The sequence below is a fragment of the Neoarius graeffei genome, chromosome 25 (genome assembly GCF_027579695.1).
Source record: "Neoarius graeffei isolate fNeoGra1 chromosome 25, fNeoGra1.pri, whole genome shotgun sequence".
NCBI classification, from domain to species: domain Eukaryota; kingdom Metazoa; phylum Chordata; class Actinopteri; order Siluriformes; family Ariidae; genus Neoarius; species Neoarius graeffei.
The window spans coordinates 20,375,210-20,399,696 of record NC_083593.1 but is presented as its reverse complement, the minus strand read 5'-3'; the positions used below and the strand labels follow the sequence as shown (position 1 = coordinate 20,399,696).

At 42.3% G+C, this 24,487-nt stretch overlaps 1 protein-coding gene across 4 annotated transcripts in view; it reads right to left on the bottom strand.

The window, feature by feature from the left end:
- The window catches only part of rxfp2a (relaxin family peptide receptor 2a), a 202,894-nt gene that overhangs the window by 110,146 nt on the left and 68,261 nt on the right, over window positions 1–24,487 (bottom strand). For all 4 annotated transcript variants that reach the window (XM_060909647.1, XM_060909646.1, XM_060909649.1 and 1 more), the window contains 2 exons: window positions 23,399–23,470; window positions 15,778–15,849 (listed from right to left, as the gene is read on the bottom strand). In XM_060909647.1, the coding sequence (XP_060765630.1) occupies window positions 15,778–15,849; window positions 23,399–23,470 (144 nt within the window). The remainder of the gene's footprint in view (window positions 1–15,777; window positions 15,850–23,398; window positions 23,471–24,487) is intronic.

Here is a 24,487-nt window from a genome sequence, read left to right as displayed (position 1 = left end):
TAAGGCACGAGCTTGGGCAACGGCCATCTGGCAGAGACAGGGACCCGAGTGCTCTGATTTCAAGCTGTTTACGGAGGAGATGCTTCGTGTCTTCGATCAGGCGGACATCAGTAAAGACGCAACCAGAAAGCTCATGTCCATCCGACAAGGAGGAAGCGTTGCAGATTATGTCATCTCGTTCCGGATGCTCGCAGCAGTCAGCGGATGGAATGAGACTGCCCTGGTTTCAGCCTTCCACCATGGTCTGTCTGACCCCATCAAAGACGGCCTGGCCTCTATCGGATGCCCAAGTGACCTTGAAACTCTGATCTCGCATGCCATCCGTCTCGATAACCGGATTAGAGAGCGCCATCAAGTCCTGAGTTCCCCTTGCCTCACTGCCGCAACCTGGAGTCCATCCACCTCCTCCAGTGACTGTCCAGAGCCCATGCAAGTTGGCTGTACTCGTCTCTCCGCAGCTGAAAGGGAGCGCAGGAGGAGGGACAAGTGCTGCATCTACTGTGGCAAGCCTGGCCACTTCCGAGCATCATGTCCCGAGCTCTCGGGAAAAGGACCACCCCGTCCAGCCGAGGGAGGGTTGTGATGGGGCCTACCCTCTCTCCCGAACTTCCCGGCCAAGGAGTCTACATCCCTGTCTCCATCTCCTGGGGTGAGTCCGTCCACTCTTGTCAGGCCTTGCTAGACTCCGGGGCGGCTGGAAACTTTATGGATGTCCACTTCACCCAAAGAATCAATGTCCCTACTGCTCCTCTTGAAGTCCCATTGTCTGTGTCTGCCCTGGATGGCCAAGCTTTAGGTGATGGAAGAGTCACCCAAGTTACTTCTCCAGTCTTTCTCCAGTCTCAAGGTCACCAGGAAGAAATATCCCTGCACCTGATTAATTCACCAGAGTTCCCGGTGATTCTAGGCCTTCCTTGGCTTACCCGCCACAGCCCTCGTATTGACTGGGTAACTAGCCAGGTTGTGGAATGGGGTCCTGCATGCTATGCCTCTTGTCTGCTCTCTAGCTCTCCTGTGTCTCCTGCCGAGCCTCCTGATCTCACCGAGTTCTCAAGTTCCCAAGAGTACTGAGATCTTAAAGAAGTTTTTAACAAGAGCAGGGCTGCCGTTCTTCCTCCACACCGTGCCTACAACTGTGCCATCAACTTGCTTCCTCGGGCTACCCCTCCTCATGGCAGACTGTTTTCCCTCTCTCAGCCAGAACACAAGGCCATGGAGGAGTACATCAAGGACACCTTGGCCTCTGGGTTCATTCGACCCTCCACCTCACCCGCTGGTGCCGGCTTCTTCTTTGTCGGCAAGAAGGATGGGGGGTTCCGGCCATGTATTGATTATAGGGGCCTGAACAAGATCACTGTGCACAACCGCTATCCCCTTCCGCTGATGTCCAAAGCATTCGATCTGCTCCAAGGCACCACTGTCTTCACCAAGTTGGACTTACGGAATGCGTACCACCTCATCCGCATCCGACAGGGAGATGAGTGGAAGACTGCCTTTAACACCCCGTCAGGGCACTACGAGTACCAAGTTATGCCCTTCGGACTCACCAATGCGCCAGCAGTGTTTCAGGCCCTTATCAACGACGTCTTGAGGGATATGATCAATCAGTACGTTTTCGTCTACCTCGATGACATCCTAATATTTTCCAAGACCGTACAGGAGCACCACCACCATGTCCGCCAGGTTCTCAAGAGGCTGCAACAGAACAATCTGTTTGCCAAAGCCCAGAAATGCGAGTTTCATGTCCCCGAGGTCTCCTTCCTGGGTTTCACTGTACAAACGGGACAACTCCAGATGGATCCAGCCAAGACCCTGGCCATCCGGGACTGGCCCATTCCCAAGGCCATTAAAGAAGTTCAGCGGTTCTTAGGGTTTGCTAACTTCTACCGCAAGTTTGTCAGTAACTTCAGTTCTGTAGCAGCGCCCATATCGGACCTCACCAAGAAGACAGGTGGATCTTTTGTCTGGTCTCCTCAGGCGGAGAAGGCGTTCAGGGACCTCAAGCACCGCTTCTGCACGGCACCCATCCTGGTCCTCCCAGACACATCGCAACCATTTGTCGTCGAGGTGGACGCCTCAGACAGTGGCGTCGGCACAGTCCTCTCTCAACATTCGGAGGGAAAGCTTTACCCCTGCGCTTACTTCTCCCACCGCCTGAGCCCTGCAGAGTCCCGGTATGATGTGGGGGATCGGGAACTGCTCGCAGTCAAACTGGCCCTTGAGGAGTGGAGGCACTGGTTGGAGGGAGCACAACATCCATTCCTGGTTTGGACGGACCACAAGAACCTGGAGTACCTCCAGCAAGCCAAGAGACTGAATCCACGACAGGCTAGGTGGGCTTTGTTCTTTAGCCGATTCGACTTCACCCTATCGTACTGCCCCGGCTCTAAGAACACCAAACCTGACGCGCTTTCCAGGCTGTTCTCTGCCACCAACAGGGAGAATGAAGTTGGGCCTATTATTCCTGTGTCCCGGATTGTGGCCCCTGTCCGCTGGGGTGTCGAGGAGGTCGTCCGACGAGCTCAACGCCAGGACCCCGATCCTGGGACGGGGCCACCAGGCCTCTTGTACATCCCTCGTCAAGCCCGGGCCAAAGTTCTCCAGTGGGGTCACTCGTCCCCTCTCACTGCCCACCCGGGAGCTCGGAAGACCCTGGACTTCTTGAAAAGACGCTTCTGGTGGCCAAGCATGGAGAAGGAAGTAAGGTCATTCGTCCTGTCCTGTGATGTGTGCACCAGAACCAAGAACCCACGACAGCATCCCCAGGGCCTCCTGCATACTCTGCCCATTCCCCGGCATCCCTGGTCCCATGTGGCAGTCGACTTCATCACAGGCCTTCCAGACTCACAAGGTAACACTGTCATTTTGGTCATTGTCGACAGATTCTCCAAAGCCTGCCGCTTCATACCACTGTGCAAACTTCCTTCTGCTCTTGAAACAGCCAAAAATATATTTACCCATGTCTTCCGAGCCTTTGGTCTTCCACAGGACATCGTCTCAGACCGGGGGCCCCAGTTCTCCTCCCGAGTGTGGCGCGGGTTCTGCAAACTCATCGGGGCCACTGCCAGCCTCTCTTCTGGGTTCCACCCCCAGTCCAACGGCCAGACTGAGAGGCTCAACCAGGACCTGGAAACCACCCTGCGAGGCCTGGCGATGGATAACCTGACATCTTGGAGCACCTGGCTGCCATGGGCAGAGCATGCCCACAACACCCTGCAGTCATCTGCCACCAGGTTGTCGCCGTTCCAGTGCCAGTTCGGGTTCCAGCCACCTCTGTTTCCTGAACAGGAGGAGGACGCTGGGGTGCCCTCGGTCAATCAGTATGTGAGACGGTGTCACAAGACCTGGAACAAGGTCAGGAAGACCCTCATCCAGACTTCCAGGTCCAACCAGACTCAGGCCAACCGTCATAGAAGGCCTGCCCACGTTTTCCGCACTGGGCAGTGGGTTTGGCTGTCCACCAAGGACCTTCCGCTGCGGGTGGAGAACTGCAAGCTTGCTCCTCGCTACATTGGCCCCTTCAAGGTTGTGCGCAGGGTGAACCCTGTTGCCTACCAGCTCCAGCTGCCCAGGACTCTAAGGATCAACCCCACATTCCATGTTTCCCTGTTGTGGCCCGTACTGTTGTCCACGTATGCCCCCGCCCCTAGGAATCCCCTGCCCCCACGCATCTTCCAGGGTCAGACTGTGTTCACTGTGCGCCATCTGCTGGACTCCCGCCGGGTCCGTGGCGGGCTCCAATATCTAGTGGACTGGGAGGGCTATGGCCCTGAGGAGTGCTGCTGGGTTCCCGCTCGGGACGTCTTAGACAAGGATCTGTGTCGGGACTTCCATTCGGCCCATCCGGATCACCCTGGGAACGTCAGGAGACGCTCCTTGAGGGGGGGGGGGGGGTCCTGTTAGGACTGGAACTGTTTTGGCCTCTAGAGGCTGCTGTTATTTCCTTATCTTGTCATGTTTGTTTTGGCCTCTAGAGGCCGCCACTGTTTCTGTGTTTTGTGTTTTTGTTTTGACAGCCATGTGCCTTTGTTTTTCCATGTGCCTTGTGTCCCGCCTAGTCCTCATTATTGTCACCTGTGTCCTATTTAGTTTGTGTATATATACTTCCTTAGTTTAGCCTCTTGTCACGGAGTCTTTGTGCTGTTATGTTTAGCTCCAGTAACCTCTGTTCCGTGTTCCTCGCCTGTGTCTTTGTGGTTTTTGTACTTTGCTTTCTTTTGGACTTTTTTGGACTTTGTGTTTACCATTTTTGGATCTTCTGAGCGTTTGCATTTTTGCCTCTTCTTTTCTGGTTTTTGGCTCTTTGTTTCGACTTTGAACTTTTGGTTTTTTCCCGGTTATCTTCTGAGCGTTTGGATTATACTTTTGTTTTTGCCTTGGATTGTAAATATTGTAAATAAACTGTTTTTCTACTCTACTTTCGCCTCACTCCTCTGCACTTGAGTCATTCCCCTGGTGGCCTAGTGGGGGTTTGCTGGATCACTACACCAGCGACCCGGGTTAGATCCCCAGCAAAACCCTAACACCTCCATTTGTACACAGTCTGTCTGACTGTGGATTGGTGGAGTCCAAACTCTTTAGAGATGGTTTTGTAACCTTTTCCAGCCTGATGAGCATCAACAATGCTTTTTCTGAGGTCCTCAGAAATCTCCTTTGTTCGTGCCATGATACACTTCCACAAACATGTGTTGTGAAGATCAGACTTTGATAGATCCCTGTTCTTGAAATAAAACAGGGTGCCCACTCACACCTGATTGTCATCCCATTGATTGAAAACATCTGACTCTAATTTCACCTTCAAATTAACTGCTAATCCTAGAGGTTCACATACTTTTGCCACTCACAGATATGTAATATTGGATCATTTTCCTCAATAAATAAATGACCAAGTATAATATTTTTTGTCTCATTTGTTTAACTGGGTTCTCTTTATCTACTTTTAGGACTTGTGTGAAAATCTGATGATGTTTTAGGTCACATTTATGTAGAAATATAGAACATTCTAAAAGGTTCACAAACTTTCAAGCACCACTGTACTTACTCCTCACAGTATAATACACTAGCACTTTGAGGATAAGATTGAAGACCCTACTTACAAACCCCTGGAAATTGGTGGAATGATAGTAGCTCAGGTGAGGGATTTCAATGGGGGAATTTTAACTCATGGGGTTACTCAAGTACTGTTACATTAACACTAGCTCTATCTTCAGCATGAATAACAACAGCTTGCTGCTTGAACAGTTATATTTGATGTGCTCTTGAAGCTGGTAAAGGCTGGTTTATATTATAGTTACAGTAGTAGTTAACTGGTTTTGGTTGGCAAGTGTGTCTCATGCATGGTGTCACCGGGTAATGCTAACTTCCAATGACTTTGGCCGGAGTGTGTAATAAACATCATGGGAGTTGTATAACACCGGAACCACTATTTTCAGAGGATTCTCACCAGTGACAGCTAGAGCAAAATTCTTGAGGAACGTTGTTCTTGAAATAGTTTCTTAACACATATTTACTTGCAAAAATTACATCTTCTGCTGCTGTTATTATTTTTTTTAAATACTGGTTTAGTTTAGTTTCTAAGAGAACTGTTAGACATGTATTTTACTCTATATTAACTTTAGATATTGAGACAAATTTGTTCACTTTAATACCAGAATAGCACAGGCAGCTAATTAACCTCATCTCATTCATCTCATTATCTCTAGCCGCTTTATCCTGTTCTACAGGGTCGCAGGCAACATGACACAAAAATACAGTGGGGATTTTTTTTCCCCTAAAATTATTGTTGCTCAGCTTGTAAGATGGGAATTTAACTTGTGAGATATTTTATGTAGTTATGTGCCATATTTTTTAATCATCATTTAGTTTGTACTTTGTATTATTAAAGAGCCTGGTAAGAACTATAAATTCTACAAATTATTCAGCATCATGAGGTGGGAATATTTTATTTTTTCTTCCTGCTAACTGTCTAACTTTGCTGTATAGTTAACTAAAATGCACTTCATATAGCCATGGCTAGCTTAAAAAAAAGTGTTGCTATCTAACCAACATAACACGATATGGTGAAACTTACTCTCAATATTTATCATTTCTAAGAAGTCTCCAGTATCACCGCTGTGACCTGCTGTTAATGGTTATTAACCCTCTGGGGTCTGAGGGTATTTTCTGGCACTCTAATGATTTTGGCATGCTCTGATTTTGTTGTCAATTTCAACAAATCTAAGCAGTATTTTCAAAGTCCTATGATTTTTTTGCATTCAGCACAAGTTCTGCTACAATAATATCTATGTAGTATGTATGTTATGATTGTACTTTAAAAAAAAAACAGATAAATGAAGATGTTGTAAAAAAAAACGTGTCATTCGGACTAAAGAGAAGGTACAATTTGTACTTTGTCCCAACTTTTTTGGAATCGGGGTTGTAAGAGCCAGAATGGGAAAAGCTAGGACAGCCTTTGTAATGGTGGGAAACATCTAGAAGGCATGCAACATCTCGACCTCCACAAAATTGTGGCTCTTCAACTCAAACATTAAGTCAGTTTTGTTGTATGGGGCAGAAACTTGTGTAACCCAGTGACAATAAGGGGTTAAATAATACATTAAATGTTACTGCTCCTATTGAACCAAGTAAAGAAATGATCAGCCACACAGGACTGATTGCCTGGTTAAGTCCCGCCCTAGCCCACTTGATTGACAGGTCACGATGTACCTGGGAGATTGGCTGCATGTGTGAGGAGGGAGAGCACATATGACAGCGACCAGAGCAGAGAAAAACAGATGAGAAGCACCAAAAAAAGTTGACAGATTTGGAAAAACTAGTTGATCTACAGCTAACAGATTAGCAAAGGATATCCAAAGAAACAACCGGGAACTTGGGAAGTTACGGTTTTCTTCTTCCATCTATCTCAGTCAGGTCTTATGGACAGAGTGAGAACTACTTATGAAGACCCATTTCTATTGATGGCGAGCCTCCCAGTGTGATCCTGCCTGGAACTCAGAAGTGAACCATCAATTATTGCACCTGGTGGTAGGGTGGTGCTAGTCACCAGGACTACATCGTACATTGACAAAGATTGTACTCTATCACAAGGAACTGTCACAAGAACAGTCACAGACATTAAAGGAACAGAGAGCGGCTTGACAGACTAGATATCAAAAGTGATCACAGACTACACAGACTTTAACAACCATTGACAAAGATATGACTTTATTTAAAGGGCCCATTTTTAAAATTTTCTTTCATCTTGTATTTGAATGTTGTGAGTTATTACCTGCAAACTTAAGTTACTAAATTTATACATTGCAACTCATCTTGTTGTTTGTGTATTTTCATCTATGGCCTATGTCCATAGCTCCTTTACGAACCTAGAATAGAGGTGACCTTAACCAACAGTAGGTTACACTTGAACAACAAAAACACTCCTAAAGAAGATCCAGGCTTTTGTCAACAGATGCCTACATGGGATCCTAAGGATATGGTGGCCAGAAAAGGTTACCAATGAAGAGTTGCTGACAAGAACAAAAGAAACACCCATGGTAACCCAAATACAGTGAAAAAATAGGGTGGATTGACCATACCCTACGGAAACCTAGGAACAACATCACAAGACAGACATTACAGTGGAACCCCCAGGGGAAAAGAAAGAGAGGTCACCCCAGAATACCTGTAGACAGAATACAACAGCAGAGATCCAGACAGGGGTGCCGTTGGGGGGGGGGGGGGGGGGGAGGTTAGGACAATTCTAAGGGCCCAGCATTGACAGAGGGCCATCAGGGGACAATATTAATATTATTACCATGTGTAAGTTAATTTAATTAAAAATATTTTAAATCATTTTGTCTCTTAAAATGAGCAAATACAACAATCTTTTGGTTTGGTTTTCCATTTCCTGCAAAATTATTAGAATAGATAGTCTTTATATTTCACCCCTCTCTGTATTCATGACATGGTATAGCCTTGTGTAGGCAGAGCCAGCGCGTGACACCACATTAGGTTTGCTGCTTTCCAATCCAGCACAAATATTAGCTGTGCAAGGGAGAAGCAGAATTGATGGTGAACCATGAGTAGATTGACACCCTCATGAAGAAGTCTGGTTACCAGAAACGTAAGGCGGGCAATATAATTTTTTTTTCATAGGGCCCAAAATTTCTAGCAGTGCCCCTGGATCCAGACAGCTGGCTACACCTGGAAGCAGTCGGAGAATGAAGCACAGAACAAGACAGAGTGGAAGAGGATTGTCAGTAGCCTATGTTCCTCTTTGGAACCACAGGCTTAAGTGAAAGTAAGTGAGGTTGGTATTCAAGGTGCGGTATTAATTTTTTTTTTTTTTACACCACAAAGAAAGAATTTTCTCAGTTAATATTATTGAGTTTTTTCCTCTAAGGCTACTGTCAAATATGGATTACCCCAGAGGTCTATTCTGGGGCCTGTGCTTTTTCCCTATATATAAAAAATCTCCTTCTCACCCCCGGCGGGGGGGTGGTGGTATCCATGTCATCCTCAAGCTCAGGTCCTCTACCAGAGGCCTGGGAGTTTGAGGGTTCTGTGCAGTATCTTCGATGTTCCTAGTACTGCGCTCTTCTGGACTGAGGCTTCAGATGTTGTTCCTGGGATTTGCTGGAGCCACTCTCCCAGTTTTGGGGTTACTGCCCCAAGTGCCCCCACTACCACGGGGACCACGCAACTCTTGACCTTCCACATCCGTTCCAGCTGCTCTTTCAACCCTTGATACTTCTCAAGTTTCTCATGTTCCTTCTTCCTGATGTTGGTGTCAGTTGGGGTCGCCACATCTATCACCACCACCCTCTTCTGCTCTTTGTCCACCACCACTATGTCCGGTTGGTTAGCCAGGATCTGTTTGTCAGTCTGGAAGCTGAAGTCCCACAGAACCTTGGCCCTGTTGTTCTCAGCCACCTTCTGTGGTATGGCCCATTGGGACTTGGGTACTTCTATTCCATACTGGTTGCAGATGTTCCTGTATACTATCCCAGCCACTTGGTTGTGCCTCTCCATGTACACTGATCCAGCTAGCATCTTACACCCTGCTACTATGTGCTGGACTGTTTCAGGGGCTTCTTTGCACAGTCTGCATCTTGGGTCTGATCTACTCTGGTAGATCCTGGCCTCTATGGCTCTTGTGCTTATGGCCTGTTCTTGTGCTGCCATGATTAGTGCCTCTGTGCTGTCTGTCAGTCCTGCATTATCCAGCCACTGGTAGGATTTCTTGATATCAGCCACTTCCTCTATCTGACGGTGGTACATGCCATGTAGGGGTTTGTCCCTCCAGGTTGTCTGTTTCTCCTCCTCTGCGCTCTCATCAGGGTTCTGCTGCCTGAGACATTCACTTAGCAGTTCATCCTTTGGGGCCATCTTTCTGATGTATTCTCGGATTTTCGATGTTTCATCCTGGACCGTGGTCTTGACGCTCACTAGCCCTCGGCCTCCCTCTTTCTGCTTAGTGTATAGTCTCTGGGTGCTGGACTTGGGGTGGAACCCTCCATGCATGGTGAGGAACTTTCTAGTCTTGATATCTGTGGCTTCTATCTCCTCCTTTGGCCAGTTTATGATACCAGCGGGGGTATCTGATGACTGGTAGTGTCAGTTTATATATATATATATATATATATATATATATATATATATATATATATATATAAAATACTTTTAGGAGATATAAAGTCAGGTGAAAAAATAAGTACATCCCACAGAAATTGCTGATATTTTCAATGTGAACAAGCAAAGACTTCACCCTCTTTAATCCAGTGCCTACAGCTAAAGGTGACATACTCTAACAAATAACACATAACATTGACAGTTTGTTCTCATTTTCATAATTTAAATATATATAAAAAATAGATCTGTCACATGGAAAAAGTAAGTACACCCTTACAAGTTTCACACTTTCAAGTCCATAAAATTAGAACCAGGTGTTCCAGATTAGGTGCCATTGATTAACCTCCTGCAGGTGCAGGTGGAACCTGTCTTATTTCAACCTTACATCTAGGGTCTGGTGTTCTATTTGCTATTGAAAAGTGTGGTGTCATCATGCCAAGATGTAAAGAGCTCTCTAAAGCCTTTAGAGGGGGAAAAAAAGTTGTGGATGCCTATGAGTCTGGCAAGGGATTTAAAAAGATATCTAAATTATTTGAAATAAATCATTCCACTGTAAGGAAAATCATCTACAATTTGCATAGACTTCAGTCAACTGCCGATTTGTCCAGGACTGGCCGCCCCAGCAAATTCAGCCCAAGAGCAGACCGTTTGATGCTAAAAGTAGTCTCCAGGAACCCCAAAATTTCATCACTGGATCTGTAGGTAATTCTTGCAACTGTTGGTGTGAAAGTGTTTCCATCTACAATCAGAAAAAAGATTGGACAAATTTGACCTGCATGAAAGGTGTGCTAGGAAAAAGCCTTTGCTGTCCAAACAGAACATTAGAGCAAGACTACAGTTTGCCCATGGACATATAAACAAATACCTTTTGGAATAATGTGCTCTGGACAGATGTATCAAAGATAGAGTTGTTTGACCACAGTAACAGTACACATGTATGGTGCAGTCCAAAGACCGCTTCTGAGGAGAAGAACCTCACACCAACTGTGAAGTACTGGCTTGAGGTTGCTTCACTGTCTCGGGGATTGGCCAGCTTGTATTCATTGACTCAACTATGAATTCTGAATCATATCAAAGAGTTGCTTGAAGATAACATGAGGCCATCTGTTCAAAAATTGAAGTTGAACTGGAGGCGAATCTTTCAATGATAATGATCCTAAACACACTAGCAAACCCACCAAGTAATGGCTTAAAAAGGAACAATTGAGGGATATGGAATGGCCTAGTCAAAGCCCAGATTTGAAGCTCATTGAACTGTTGTGGGAAAATTTGAAGAAAACCCTCAAACATCTTGCAACTGAAGGAATGGAAATGTGGTCAAACCTTTCAGCAAGCCAATGTCAGAGACTGGTGGACAATTATGCAAAACCTCTACAAGAAGTTATTTCTGCTAAAGGGGGAAATACTAGCTTCTGAGGCCAAGGATTACTTATTTTCTCCAGAGAAGAATATTAAATCTATTGATATTTTTGTTGAATAAATGATTGAATAGCTAAGTTTCCTTGTGCTTCTGTTCAAGTATATCACCTTTATCTGTAGGCACTGTATTAAAGAGGGTGAAATGTTTGCTTGTTCAAATATGTTGAAAGTCAACGATTTCCATGGGATGTACATATTTTTCACATGAATGTACTTTGGAAGCATAACATTGGGTTTTAATTGTTATGCTGATTATACACATATATTTGCCCTTGCAACCTAATGATCCAGACTTCTTACACAGGCTCCATGATTGTCTGGACAATATCAAAAGTTGGAAGTTTAAAACTTTTTACAACTAAATGACAACAGTTATTTTATTTGATCCTCCTAAACTGACTAAAAATATTATGGGAAACCTGGGTTCTGTCTCTATATGTTGTGCTTTATGCCAGAAACCTTGGTGTCACTTTTGACTTTGATTTTAAATTTGATAAACAAAAATGCTTTCGTTAAGGGCAGTTTTTTTCCAACTTAAGACAATTTCAAAAATTAAGCCATAAATCTTTGCCCAGTACGGGGGGGGGGGATTGGCCATGCTTTATTGTCTTGTTTAGATTACTGTAAATCACTGTACACTGGGATCAATCATGCTTAGCCCACCTACAATCCAAAATGCTGCTGCATGATTTTTAACTATTGCAAATAAGGGGGACCATATTACTCCAGTTTTGTCTTCCCTCCATTGGCCCCCAGTTCAGTCCAGGATTCAGTTTAATATTTTATTATTCTTTTTTTAAAGCAATGCATGGGTTAGCTTGTTTTTATATTGCTGATTTGCCAAGTCCACATACTTCATCAAGATTGCTGAAGTTCTCTGTCCAGGTTATTTTATCCACTCCATGGTCAGGGTTGAAAACAAAGGGTGACCATACATTTGCAATGCTATATAAATAAAGTTGAATTGACTTGACATATGACAGCAAGGGATCTGCAGAAAGGTTTAGCTGACACAGGAGTGGTGGTGCACCATACTAGTCTGCAGAGTTGCTTGAAAAGTTGAAGTGTTGAAGGAAACCTTACCAGCAACCTCATCACAAAAATCAACATGTGAAGTATGCAAAACATCTATTGTATATAAGCCAGAGATGTTTTGGAAACAAGTGTTACAGACTGATGGAACTGTCTAGCCAAATTCCCAAAGGTGTGTATGAAGAAAAAAAAAGAAGAAGCAGTATTTAATGAAAATAAAACCTTCCATCTGTTAGGCATAGGAGTGGATCTATTATGCTGTGGTTTGTGTGGTACAGGAAACATTGCACAGGTACATGGAAGAATGGATAGTAAATATAGTGGTGCTTGAAACTTTGTGAACCCTTTAGAATTTTCTATATTTCTGCATAAATATTATCTAAAACATAAAATTCACAAAAAGTAGATAAAGAGAACCCAATTAAACAAATTACACTAAAATATTATACTTGGTGATTTATTTATTGAGGAAAGATTAGCCATTAATTTGAAGGTGAAATCAAAGTTGGGTGTTTTCAAACAATGGGATGACAAACCAGTGTGAGTAGGTGCTGTATTTTGCTTAAAGAACAGGGATCTATCAAAGTCTGTTCTTCACAACACGTTTGTGGAAGTGTATCATGACACAAACAAAGCAGATTTCCGAGAACCTCAGAAAAATACTTGTTGATACTCATTAGGCTGGAAAATCTCTGAAGAGTTTGGACCCAATCCACACTCAGCAGCTAAAAGAAATTCAAGATCCCTGTTACCCTCTCCAGGAGTGGACAACCAACGAAGCTCACTCCAAGAGCAAGGCCACGATGTCTCAAAGGAACCCAGGGTAATTTCTAAGCAAATAAAGGCCTCTCTCACATTGGCTAATGTTAATGTTCATGAGTCCACCATCATTAGAACACTGAACAACAATGGTGTGCATGGCAACATTGTCAAGAGAAATCCACTGCTCTCCAAAAAGAACATTGCTGACTGCAGTTCGCAGATCATGTGGACAAGCCAGAAGGCTAATGGAAAAATGTTTTGTGAATGGATAAAACCAAAATGAAACTTTTTTGGTTTAAATGAGAAGCATTATGTTTGGAGAAAGGAAAATGCTGCATCCCAGCATAAAAACTTTATCCTATCTGTGAAACGTTGAGGCGGTAGTATCATGGTTTGGGCTTGTTTTGCTGCATCTGGGCCAGGAGAGATTACCATCATTGATGGAATAATGAATTCTGAATGATTCCAGCAAATTCTAAAGGAAAATGTCAGGACATCTGTCTGTCTCAAGAGAAAGTGGGCCATGCAGCAAGACAATGACTCTAATCACAGAAGTCGTTCTATCAAAGAATAGTTAAAGAATAAAGTTATTGTTTTGGAATAGCTAAGTCAAAGTCCTGACTTTAATTCAAAAGAAATATTGTGTGAGCAGTTCATGTGAGGAAACCCACCAATATCCCAGAGCTGAAGTTGTTCTGTACAGAGGAATGGGCTAAAATTCTTCCAAACCAATGTGCAAGACTAATCTACAGTTACTGGAAAAGTTTAGGTGAAGTTATTGCTGCACGGGGGGTGTCACACCAGATACTGAAAGCAAAGGTTCACACACTTTTGCCACTCACTGATCCACCTGATCCACAAGTATAAGATTCTTTGTCTTATTTGCATAATTGGGTTCTATTTATCTACTTTTCAGATTTCTGTGAAAATCTGTTGATGTTTTAAATCATATTTATGGAGAAATGTAGAAAATTCTAAAGGGTTCATAAGCTTTCAAGTAGTACTGTATCAGCAAATTCTGGAAGCAAATGCACCACAGTCAGTCAAGAACCTGAAACTAAAAGAGAGTCTGGCTGCAACAGAACAATGCTCAAGAACATACAGTAACAGCCAAAAGTTTGGACACATCTACTCATTCATAGGTTTTTCTGTATTTTGTCTATTTTCTCCATTGTAGAACAATACTGAAGACATCAAAACTATGAAATAACATATGGAACATATATGGAATTATCTCATCTCATCTCATTATCTCTAGCCGCTTTATCCTTCTACAGGGTCGCAGGCAAGCTGGAGCCTATCCCAGCTGACTATGGGCGAAAGGCGGGGTACACCCTGGACAAGTCGCCAGGTCATCACAGGGCTGACACATAGACACAGACAACCATTCACACTCACATTCACACCTACGGTCAATTTAGAGTCACCAGTTAACCTAACCTGCATGTCTTTGGACTGTGGGGGAAACCGGAGCACCCGGAGGAAACCCACGCGGACACGGGGAGAACATGCAAACTCTGCACAGAAAGGCCCTCGCCGGCCCCGGAGCTCGAACCCAGGACCTTCTTGCTGTGAGGCGACAGCGCTAACCACTACACCACCGTGCGGCCTATATGGAATTATGTGGTAAACAAAAAAGTGTTAAACAAAATGCGTTTGATATTTTAGATTCTTCAGCATAGCCACCGTTTACTTTGATGATAACACTTTGCTCACTATTGGCTTTATCTTAACCAACTTCATGTGGCAGTCACCTGGAATGCTTTTCAATTAATAGTTAATTAACTAATAGTTAATTAGTGGAATTTCCTGCCTTCTTATTATATTTGAGATCAAACATCCATCCATCCATTATCTGTAGCCGCTTATCCTGTACAGGGTTGCAGGCAAGCTGGAGCCTATCCCAGCTGACTATGGGCGAGAGGCAGGGTACACTCTGGACAAGTCACCAGGTCCTCGCAGTTGAGATCAAACAGTAAAAAGTAAATAATAAAAAATACAGTAAATAGCCCTATTCCACAACTGTAGTAATCTATAAGATAAGATACAATTTATTGTTAGTTTGAGGCCCTATTATCTGCCGAGAGAATTCACTGTGGTGGTCGCCATATGCCATGTGGTGGTTCTTGATATATTGTATCAAGAACCATTAAACTAAGTAAAGAGAAACGACAGTTCATCATTTTTTGTACAAAAGTGTCTTAATTAATAAAAATAAAGAAAAATAATTGAATTAGGAGTGTCCAAAAATTTTAACTGGTACTGTACCTCATCCACCATGAACTACTTCAAGAAAGTCACAAGCTAAAGCTTTTGGAATGGCCCCTACAACCCCCTGACTTGAACATCATTGAAAATATGTGGATAGATTTTAAACATACTGTGCATGCAAAATGGCCCAAGAATCTCTCAATTATAAGCTTTCTACAGGGAAGTGTGGATGGAAAATCCTAAAACCAGAATAGAAAGACTCCTACACAAGAAAATAAAGACTGGCTCCAAAAGCTGTCATATCTGCCAAAGGAGGTTTTACTGGGTACAGACATAGCAGGCTGTCCAAATTTTTACATATGCCACAATTATCATAACTCAACAAAATATGTACTGTGGCCAGGGATGCCCAAACCAAATAAACTTAGTAAAGCTGAATGAGCTGCTATTAAGAAAATGAATCAACACCTTTTGATTTCAGAATTCAGCAGCATTTCAGAGTAATTTTAATTTCAGTGCACAAGTGTTGGATACACTTATGTCCATATTTTCATGGAAATGTTTGTGTTCTCTGCAAATCAATTTAATGTGATTTCTATAATATTCTTTTAATTTCATTTGGTCTGACTGAGTGAAAATGAAGCTACTGATCCACCCACTGTTGTCTAAGATCTGTTTTGAAGTATGTATTAGAGCTGATCTCATCTTAAAGTGTCATGTCTGTGAAGCATGTGCTGTACTCACAACCACTGTAATTTATGGAGATCTTTGAATACATCAGGTCCCAAGGAAGTGATGCAGTTCTGACTTAGGAACCTGTATAGAAAAAAAGTCACACAAGGAACCATCAAGAAAACATAATGCAAAATGCATTTTAGAGATAATACCACACTGGCAGAAGATTCTCAATAATCAATGCTGAGTTGCCTTTTACCTAACCCATTGGTTCAAAATTATAAACACAGTTAAAAGAAAAAAAAAAAACACTCTGTCATCAGCCAAGATTTGAGTATGAGGGGGGAGATTTTTTCCATATACTGTTACAGAAACCAACATTTTCTGCTGTTTTTTTTTATATAACTGTACTTTGACTGATTTTATCTTTTGTCTACTATCCTAAATGGTTGACTTCATACAGTATATATACAGTGAGGTCCAAAAGGCTGAGGCCACATTGAAAATGTCGGATTTATTTATGTTAGCTTAGATTAGATTAGATAGAACTTTATTGATCCCTTTGGGAGGGTTCCATCCATCCATCCATCCATCCATCCATCCATCCATCCATCCATCCATTATCTTTAGCCGCTTATCCTGTCCTACAGGGTCGCAGGCAAGCTGGAGCCTATCCCAGCTGACTATGGGCGAGAGGCAGGGTACACCCTGGACAAGTCGCCAGGTCATCACAGGGCTGACAGATAGACACAGACAACCATTCACACTCACATTCGCACCTACGGTCAATTTAGAGTCACCAGTTAACCTAACCTGCATGTCTTTGGACTGTGCTCACAAACACTCACACTTGGTCTACTGTGTTCTCTTTGTGGTGTACTGCCTAGATGCTACAGCGAGAAAAACAAAAAGCTGCTCCAAAACTATCAACATTCTTTTCAGTATGAAATATTCAAATCAAACTACAACAAACGCAGCCACCAGTGTGTGTGTGTGTGTGTGTGTGTGTACACACTATGTACATCTAGTAAGAAACAAATGCATAGAAATAAATAAGAATTCTAATGTAAACTTAATGGTGTACAGACTAAACACATGAATTCATTGTGCCATCTATGAATTCAATGATCAAAAATGGATTTCTATAACAAAAATACACTCAAACAATATGATAGTATAGTAAACAAACATAAATAAAATTGATCTTTAAAGGCAGAGAGAAATGTATCCCTTTCCCCCTTGGATAATAATAGTACAAGTCCCGACAATGAAAACTTATCATTGAAGCCCACGTCGTAAATGTCAGGAACATTCAGAATTTTGTCGAGTTTAAATTTCCCACCAAGGGAATCCCGGTGCCAATGTCGCCATTATTAGCTGGCTTTCATGTGACATCACGAGTGTGAGTGGTTTTACCGGTGGTTTTTCCACTTACATCCACACAGTGTAGCTTCTGTCCGACTCTCTGTTAGATTACATTCATTTTGACCGAAACTTGGGACAGAACACGATGTAGAAAGAGAGACAAATCGTTAAACTACAATCTACAACTGTTATGGAGAAGAAGGGGGAGAGAAAAAAGGGAAAGCGGCCGGAAAGCGATGTATCGTTGCTGGGTGCAGCAACACAAATGCCGTGGAGGGAGTGGCCTTGTTCCTTTTCCCGAAAGATAAAGGTAATCACTAATTAGTCAAGACTTTGCTACAATGAACTGCAAAGCATTACTGTAATACTACTAACTTGAGGAATGCATGGATGAAGGAAGTTGCATTGCTTGCAGGTGCAGCCCGTATGCTGCAATGGCAGGCCAACAATAGACTATGCACGGCCACGAAAAAGTTGAACTGAAGACTGTCAGCTGTAGCTGTACTAGGCTAGCATATCATCTTAGAATTAGAATAGACTTTAAAAAAAAGACTAAGAACGTTTTGGAAAGCTTACCATTCCATATTTGCAAGTTGGTCTTCATGATCATCTTTGGGTTCATCATTGTCACTGTCACTGACCCTGCTCTCATCAGATAATTCTGGTTTGATACCTCTCTCATCTTCCCTATCGCTGGCCACTTCTTCTTCTGTCAGTATGTTGTCATCAACTTGAACTGATGAAAAACTACTAAAACTTGAAGTTTCTACCTCACTAAATTCCTGCTCGCTTTGTTCCTGCTCATGTTGTTGTTCGTGGCCGAGTCACATCTTACCCGTCTGTGTTCTCGCTTCTTAAAGGCTGATCTTGTGGCCAATTGTTTTGAAACAATCTGACTTTCAGTTGTTCGTTCAGTTCTCTGTTCATTCGCTTCTTCCACGTAAGGGGGAGATATTGCTGCTGAGGCAAACATATCCAGTGGAGAAATCATATGGCTGGTCCATTTTCTCCATATTGAGTACTCCGCCATTACTGCTCAGCTCAGGCAGTTACTAAAACCCGGGACGGGATATCACTGGTTTTAGCAACAACCGCGAGGAGGTCATTGCCTGACCGATAATATGTCATGTCCCGTCCCGTTCTGTCCCGGGTTTTAGCAACAACCCTAGGCTCACATGCCGGGAGAACTGGTACAACTGAACTTACTTTCCTTTTCTTGTAGTTCTCTTTTCCTTTAATTGTTGGTACTGCACCCTCTTTCAATACGGGCTTATAGCCAACACTCCTCAACAGATCAGAGGTCTCGTATGAGTCTTCAATAAAATGTGCAGAGCAGAGGAGAGACCACTTAATAGGTGCCCAATGTGCCCATGAACTCACAAAATGCATCCAAATCTTTGCAGTTTGAACATTCTTGAGCCATGAATGCAAAGTAAATCCACTTTCCGTCATGTTGCTGCACCCGCCAGCAACACATCTACGTGACATGGTAATAAGTTAGCTCAAAATGGAAGCTCAAAGTTAGTCAGCTCTGTGTTTTAGTATAGCGAAAATGGTGATGAGACCGATAGCCTTCCTGCGGTGATGTCACAAATGTTAAGGTCATTCACTCAGACCGCTACCTATATGAATCATTTTAATTGTAAAAATTACTATATTAGATTTGTTGTTAATGCTTAAAACTACTCCTATGCCATTCTTGAGGTCTCAAGGCATTTATAAACAAAAAGTGAAACCATGGTTCTGCGTATCTCCTTTAAGGTGGATGTTGGATTGCACCAGGGCTCGGCCCTAAGCCCTTTCTTGTTTGCAATGGTAATGGACAGGTTGACAGAGAACACCAGGCAAGAGGCCCCATGGACAATGATGTTTGCAGATGATATTGTGATCTATAGTGAGAACAAGGAGCAAGTGGAAGAAAACTTAGACATGGTGGTATGCACTAGAGAGAAGGGGAATGAAAGTCCGTAGGAACATGACGGAGTACAGTTAGGTTTTTTTTTCTTTTTTATCAGACATCTAGTTTTTAGGTTTGTTTACCTGACATGTTTCGACGTACGACTGTCGTGTTCCTCAGAGTGTCACCGGATGTTATTGGTGACGCATCTTTTATCAGCTGATGTTTCCGAAGGCGTGGCCTTCCTGTCTGGTTTGAGATAATAGATAATAGACAGAAGATAATAAACATCAGCGCTGGATCAGGGAGGCCATGGAGATCCGTAAGCGAAGTCCGAGGACCATCAACCGGGATGAGGGAGCATACATGCTCTCCCATACCTGGAGTGCCATCTTGCAGGGGACGAACAGACAGTAGAAGGCGTGACCGACCTGTCAAACCAGACAGGAAGGCCACGCCTTCGGAAACATTAGCTGATAAAAGATGCGTCACCAATAACATCCGGTGACACTCTGAGGAAGACGACAGTCGTACGTCGAAACATGTCAGGTAAACAAACCTAAAAACTAGATGTCTGATAAAAAAGAAGAAAAAAAAACCTAACTATATTTAATATATGACATAATGAACGTAATTGAAAGATGACGGAGTACATGTGTATGAATGAGTGTGAGGACAGTGGAATGGTACAGCTATAAGGAATAGAGGTGGTCAAAGCAGATGAGTTCAAATATCTGGGGTCAACTGTACAAAGTAATGGCGAGTGCAGAAGAAAAGTTAAGAAGAAAGTGCAAGCAGGTTGGAATGGATGGAGGAGAGTGTCAGGATTGATATGTGACAGAAGGGTACCAGCAAGAGTGAAAGGGAACATGTAGTAAGACAGTGGCACTGACAAAAAGACAGGAGGCTGAACTGGAGGTAGCAGAATTGAAGATGCTGAGATTTTCATTGGGAGTAATAAAGGTGGACAGAATAAGAAATAAGTATATTAGAGGGACAGCATGCTGTATGTAGGATGGCTTGGAGACAAAGTGAGAGAGGCAAGATTGAGATGGTTTGGACATGTACAAAGAAGAGATCCAGGGTGTATTGGAAAAAGCATGCTGGAGATGGAGTTGCCAAGCAGAAGAAAAAGAACAAGACCAAAGATAAGATTTATGGATGTGTGAAGGAGGACATGAGGACAGCTGGTGTGACAGAAAAAGATACAGAGGACAGGAAGAGATGGAGGGACATTATCTGCTGTGGTGACCCCAAATGAAAACAACTGAAAGAAGATGATTTTCTTGAGAGAAACCTTCCTTGTGTCATCCCCCCAACACCGACTACATCAGTGAATTGTGCCTTACAGAGTTGGCAACCTCTTTTGCCAGTCAGTTAGGTCATGTTCAAGAAGAAGATTCGACACCTGTGGTTCAGTGATGGCCTCTAAATTCAGAGTCCTAAATTCAGGACTCAGTCAGAGTTTGGCATATTATATTCAGTGTGTTTTTCCACCCACTTACAGAATACTTTGATCATTATGCTACACTTGCTCTGGCTCGGGCCTGTAAAGATTAAGAACCTGGTAAAACAATGAGTTAGTGCATGGAAATGACTCAGATTATCTCCTGTCATTTCTAAAATTCCTTCAGCAAACTTAAACATTCAAGAATGAATCCTCTCTACAAGAGATTGTTTTGTAGGTATACAACATGCAAACAGATTAGATTATCAATATTCATGGCATGATTAAGGCATCACAGTTTACCAAATATCACAGTACACCAGAGTAATAATACTAATATCACAGTATATCAAAGTATACCATGTCTCACTCACCATGAAACAAACATCTAAACACTGACAAATATAAGGGATTATCAAGATGGTTTACAAGCTAGCAGATGATGTAGGAGGAATATTTTCTCATCTCATCTCATTATCTCGACAGCGACAGCACTAACCACTACACCACCGTGCCGCCCGAGGAATATTTTGAAGTTTTAAAATCAGAATTGTCCATGCGTTGCTTCCATATTGGGCTGTATTCAGAGCTGATGGCAGTTCGTTTATACCAATATGTTATCCATATATACACGGAGCAGCAGTACTGTATGTAGCATTATGCATATGAAGTGTGGTTTTTTGGGGGGTTTTTTTAGAGGAAAAAAAACTAGGAACTTCAAGACATACAGTGGTTATATTAAACTGTCAGACAGTAGCTGGACTTCATTTTGCTCCTTGCTCAAGCTGATACTCATCTCATCTCATTATCTCTAGCTGCTTTATCCTTCTACAGGGTCGCAGGCAAGCTGGAGCCTATCCCAGCTGACTACGGGCGAAAGGCGGGGTACACCCTGGACAAGTCGCCAGGTCATCGCAGGGCTGACACATAGACACAGACAACCATTCACACTCACATTCACACCTACGGTCAATTTAGAGTCACCAGTTAACCTAACCTGCATGTCTTTGGACTGTGGGGGAAACCGGAGCACCCGGAGGAAACCCACGCGGACACGGGGAGAACATGCAAACTCCGCACAGAAAGGCTCTCGCCGGCCACGGGGCTCGAACCCGGACCTTCTTGCTGTGAGGCAACAGCGCTAACCACTACACCACCGTGCCACCCCAAGCTGATACTGTGCCAGGAAAATTGCCTAAATCCAAGCTGAAAATTTCACGTAACTGAGGCAAACTCCACTGCATGCACACAGTTGTCATACAACTCCCTGAGTTGGACTTAAGACTGTAAATAGTTCTGAGGTCTGAATACCTCTGTGAGCAATTTTGGTATTAGCACTTCACTATGCATTAGTAACTTAATTCAGAACATAGCCCAGTGAGAAGAACTGCACTTAGCACAAATATCCCCCTTTGCTCCCATCACCAGTGTTGCACGTGATAAAAAAATTAAACATTAGCTGCAACATGCATCACACAAAGCAGGAGTTTGTGCCTATTATTCACTTTTCATCCAAGTCATCCATATAGAACTATACACTATGTAGGCAGTACACTGCAAACATACATAATTGCAAATGGACAATAGAAAGATTTCATTTGTCTGAATAGTCGCCATTATTTATCTGCCGCTTGTAATTTGAAAAGTTCAAACAGCTCAACTTTTCTCCTTGCACCATGACTGAAGTCCTCACCGTTCTCTATCCCACACAATTCCTTACACAATTTTTGCATATCGGGATTAAAATTTTGGGTGATTTACATGCAGCAGACATGCACTTAGAGGCTTAGTATAAATACACAGGTGATTATAGAAAATTGCATGTGCTGATTGGTCAAGAAATTCAGACTATTTCTCAATAATTTCTCGATAATCACCTCGAGCAACTCGGTAAAATGGCTGCCAATTGCTTTGTCACCATAAGTAAGGAAGAATTACAAATTGTGAAAGAAAATGCTGTTCCAAAAAGCACTAAAGATGCTACAAAGTTTGGTCTAAAACTATTCAAAGGTAAGGTGGAATTGGGATTTATTTTATCGATTTCAAAACAAAGTATTTTATGTGAGTCAGCATAGTTAAGTGCCACAAGTCTGCACTGAGCCGTTATTACATTTGCATGTCGCTTTTGAAGTTTGAAATAAATAAATTAATTACAATGTATATAATAATTGTAATTAATACAATTTATGTAATATACATTAATATTTTTTAATAATCACCTCTGTATTTATAGTAAAACAATCATCTGCCTCAGGCTCAGTGAATATCAGTGAATAATAACCTCAACTTTGTCTCATTATTCACTGATATTCACTTCGGCCTTTGGCAAATAATTGTTAAATATTAGCTACCTAGCTTGCTACCCGTTTCATTCTACATAACAATCTAGCCAGTATGCCAATAGCTTTATTAGTTTAACATTCTGGATAAACTAGTCAAAGTCAAGCTGAAGGTTTGGGTTTTTTTTTTTTTATTCTTATTCCACTTGTTCAGGTTTGCTACTTACTTCACTCTCAGACTTTCACCAAATTACTACTCACAGAGGTTTAACAATTCAAGCTCTGTGACTTCAGTTCGACCTAAATACAGAGAATTAATTAAATGCAAATGAAGACCTATATTTCTTCAAAAATGTGAAAAGCATACATTGCAATCCATCATACAGGCATTCCATATACAATTTTCCATGTTTCTACTGAATTCCAGCTGTTAGATGGCTTTGTTTGTCAAACAATTTCAGCTCATTAAAGTGGGAGATTTAACACACAACGAAAAGTATAAAGCAGAATAAGCAATGCTAGTGTGAAACTCTCATTTGAATGAAAGGGAAGGAATCTTAAATTTATCTGAAGTCATTTTTGAATAAGAGCTTGTTTTATCCAGCTCGAGAAAACTGGATTGATTGTCACCAAAAAAAAAAAAATGCTCTTTTACACATCAAGGTTGTTCTTGAAAGAAGAACCTGGATGAAAAGGACTCACAGCTTTCTCAGTCTGAATAAGCCACTGAATGCACGGTCGGACACTGTATGAATGGTGTTGCTCTGCAGAAACCTGTAGAAGAAAGAATTATACCAAGTAAGCTTAATTAGTTACATCTTGTTATGTGAAGGCACTAGCATAGGAAAGCTAAATTCATTATCAGATAATGCATGCTTACAAGTTACCTTATATTAGTATTTTCTGAAAGGCAGCTAATAAACACCAGCTGCAAAACTAAGGCATTTTAATTGTGCGTGTGTGTGTGGGGGTGTTAATTCAGATCCTGCAAGTCAGTGTCTGGTAAAAACATTCACTTAAGGACATATAAATTTCTAAATGAATAAAAATAATTTATATCATTTTAAAAATAAATAAAAATGCTACTAAGCAGACAATGGCGGAACAGTCGACCCTTAAAACTTTCTTGCTAAAAGCGGCCACAGAGATCATACAATCCTGGTCCAAAGAAGATGCAAAGAAGCAAAAAAATTGTATGTTTGAGAATATGCATTGTAAGGTAACATTTGGGTACTTATTCAAATACATTGTAAATGTTTATATTTAAATTTCAATCAAGATAAATACTATTAGCAGCCATGTCATGTTTGTTGCACTCAGAGGCATGTGGACATATTTTATTCGTTTATTTCATTGTTGACTGCATGCAAAAATGCTAATTAAATGCTAATTTTACTTGATGGTATCATTCTTGCTTTCATGGCATATACTCATTTGAATCGCTCTCAGACACCGTGACCAGCACCAAAAAGATGATGGTGTGTGTGTGTTGGTTCATTGGTAAATTGTAGCCTAAAATTTAGTCCAGTGAGAACCCATGGGTAGAAGAGAATGAGTGAGTGGGAGGGGATAAAAGAACTGATATAAAGAGAGGACAGGAAACAAGATGGGGATGCGTGGCATAGCAGCTAAAAAGCTGGTAGCTTGGAGCTTGAAAAAAGTCTTCCTTCATGGTAAAAACAATTTAGTTACCTACAGTTATAGCACAGATTTTCTAATCCATATTCATCACTGACACTGTTGCTTATACCCAGAGACTGCTCTGCATACATCTCATCTCATCTCATCTCA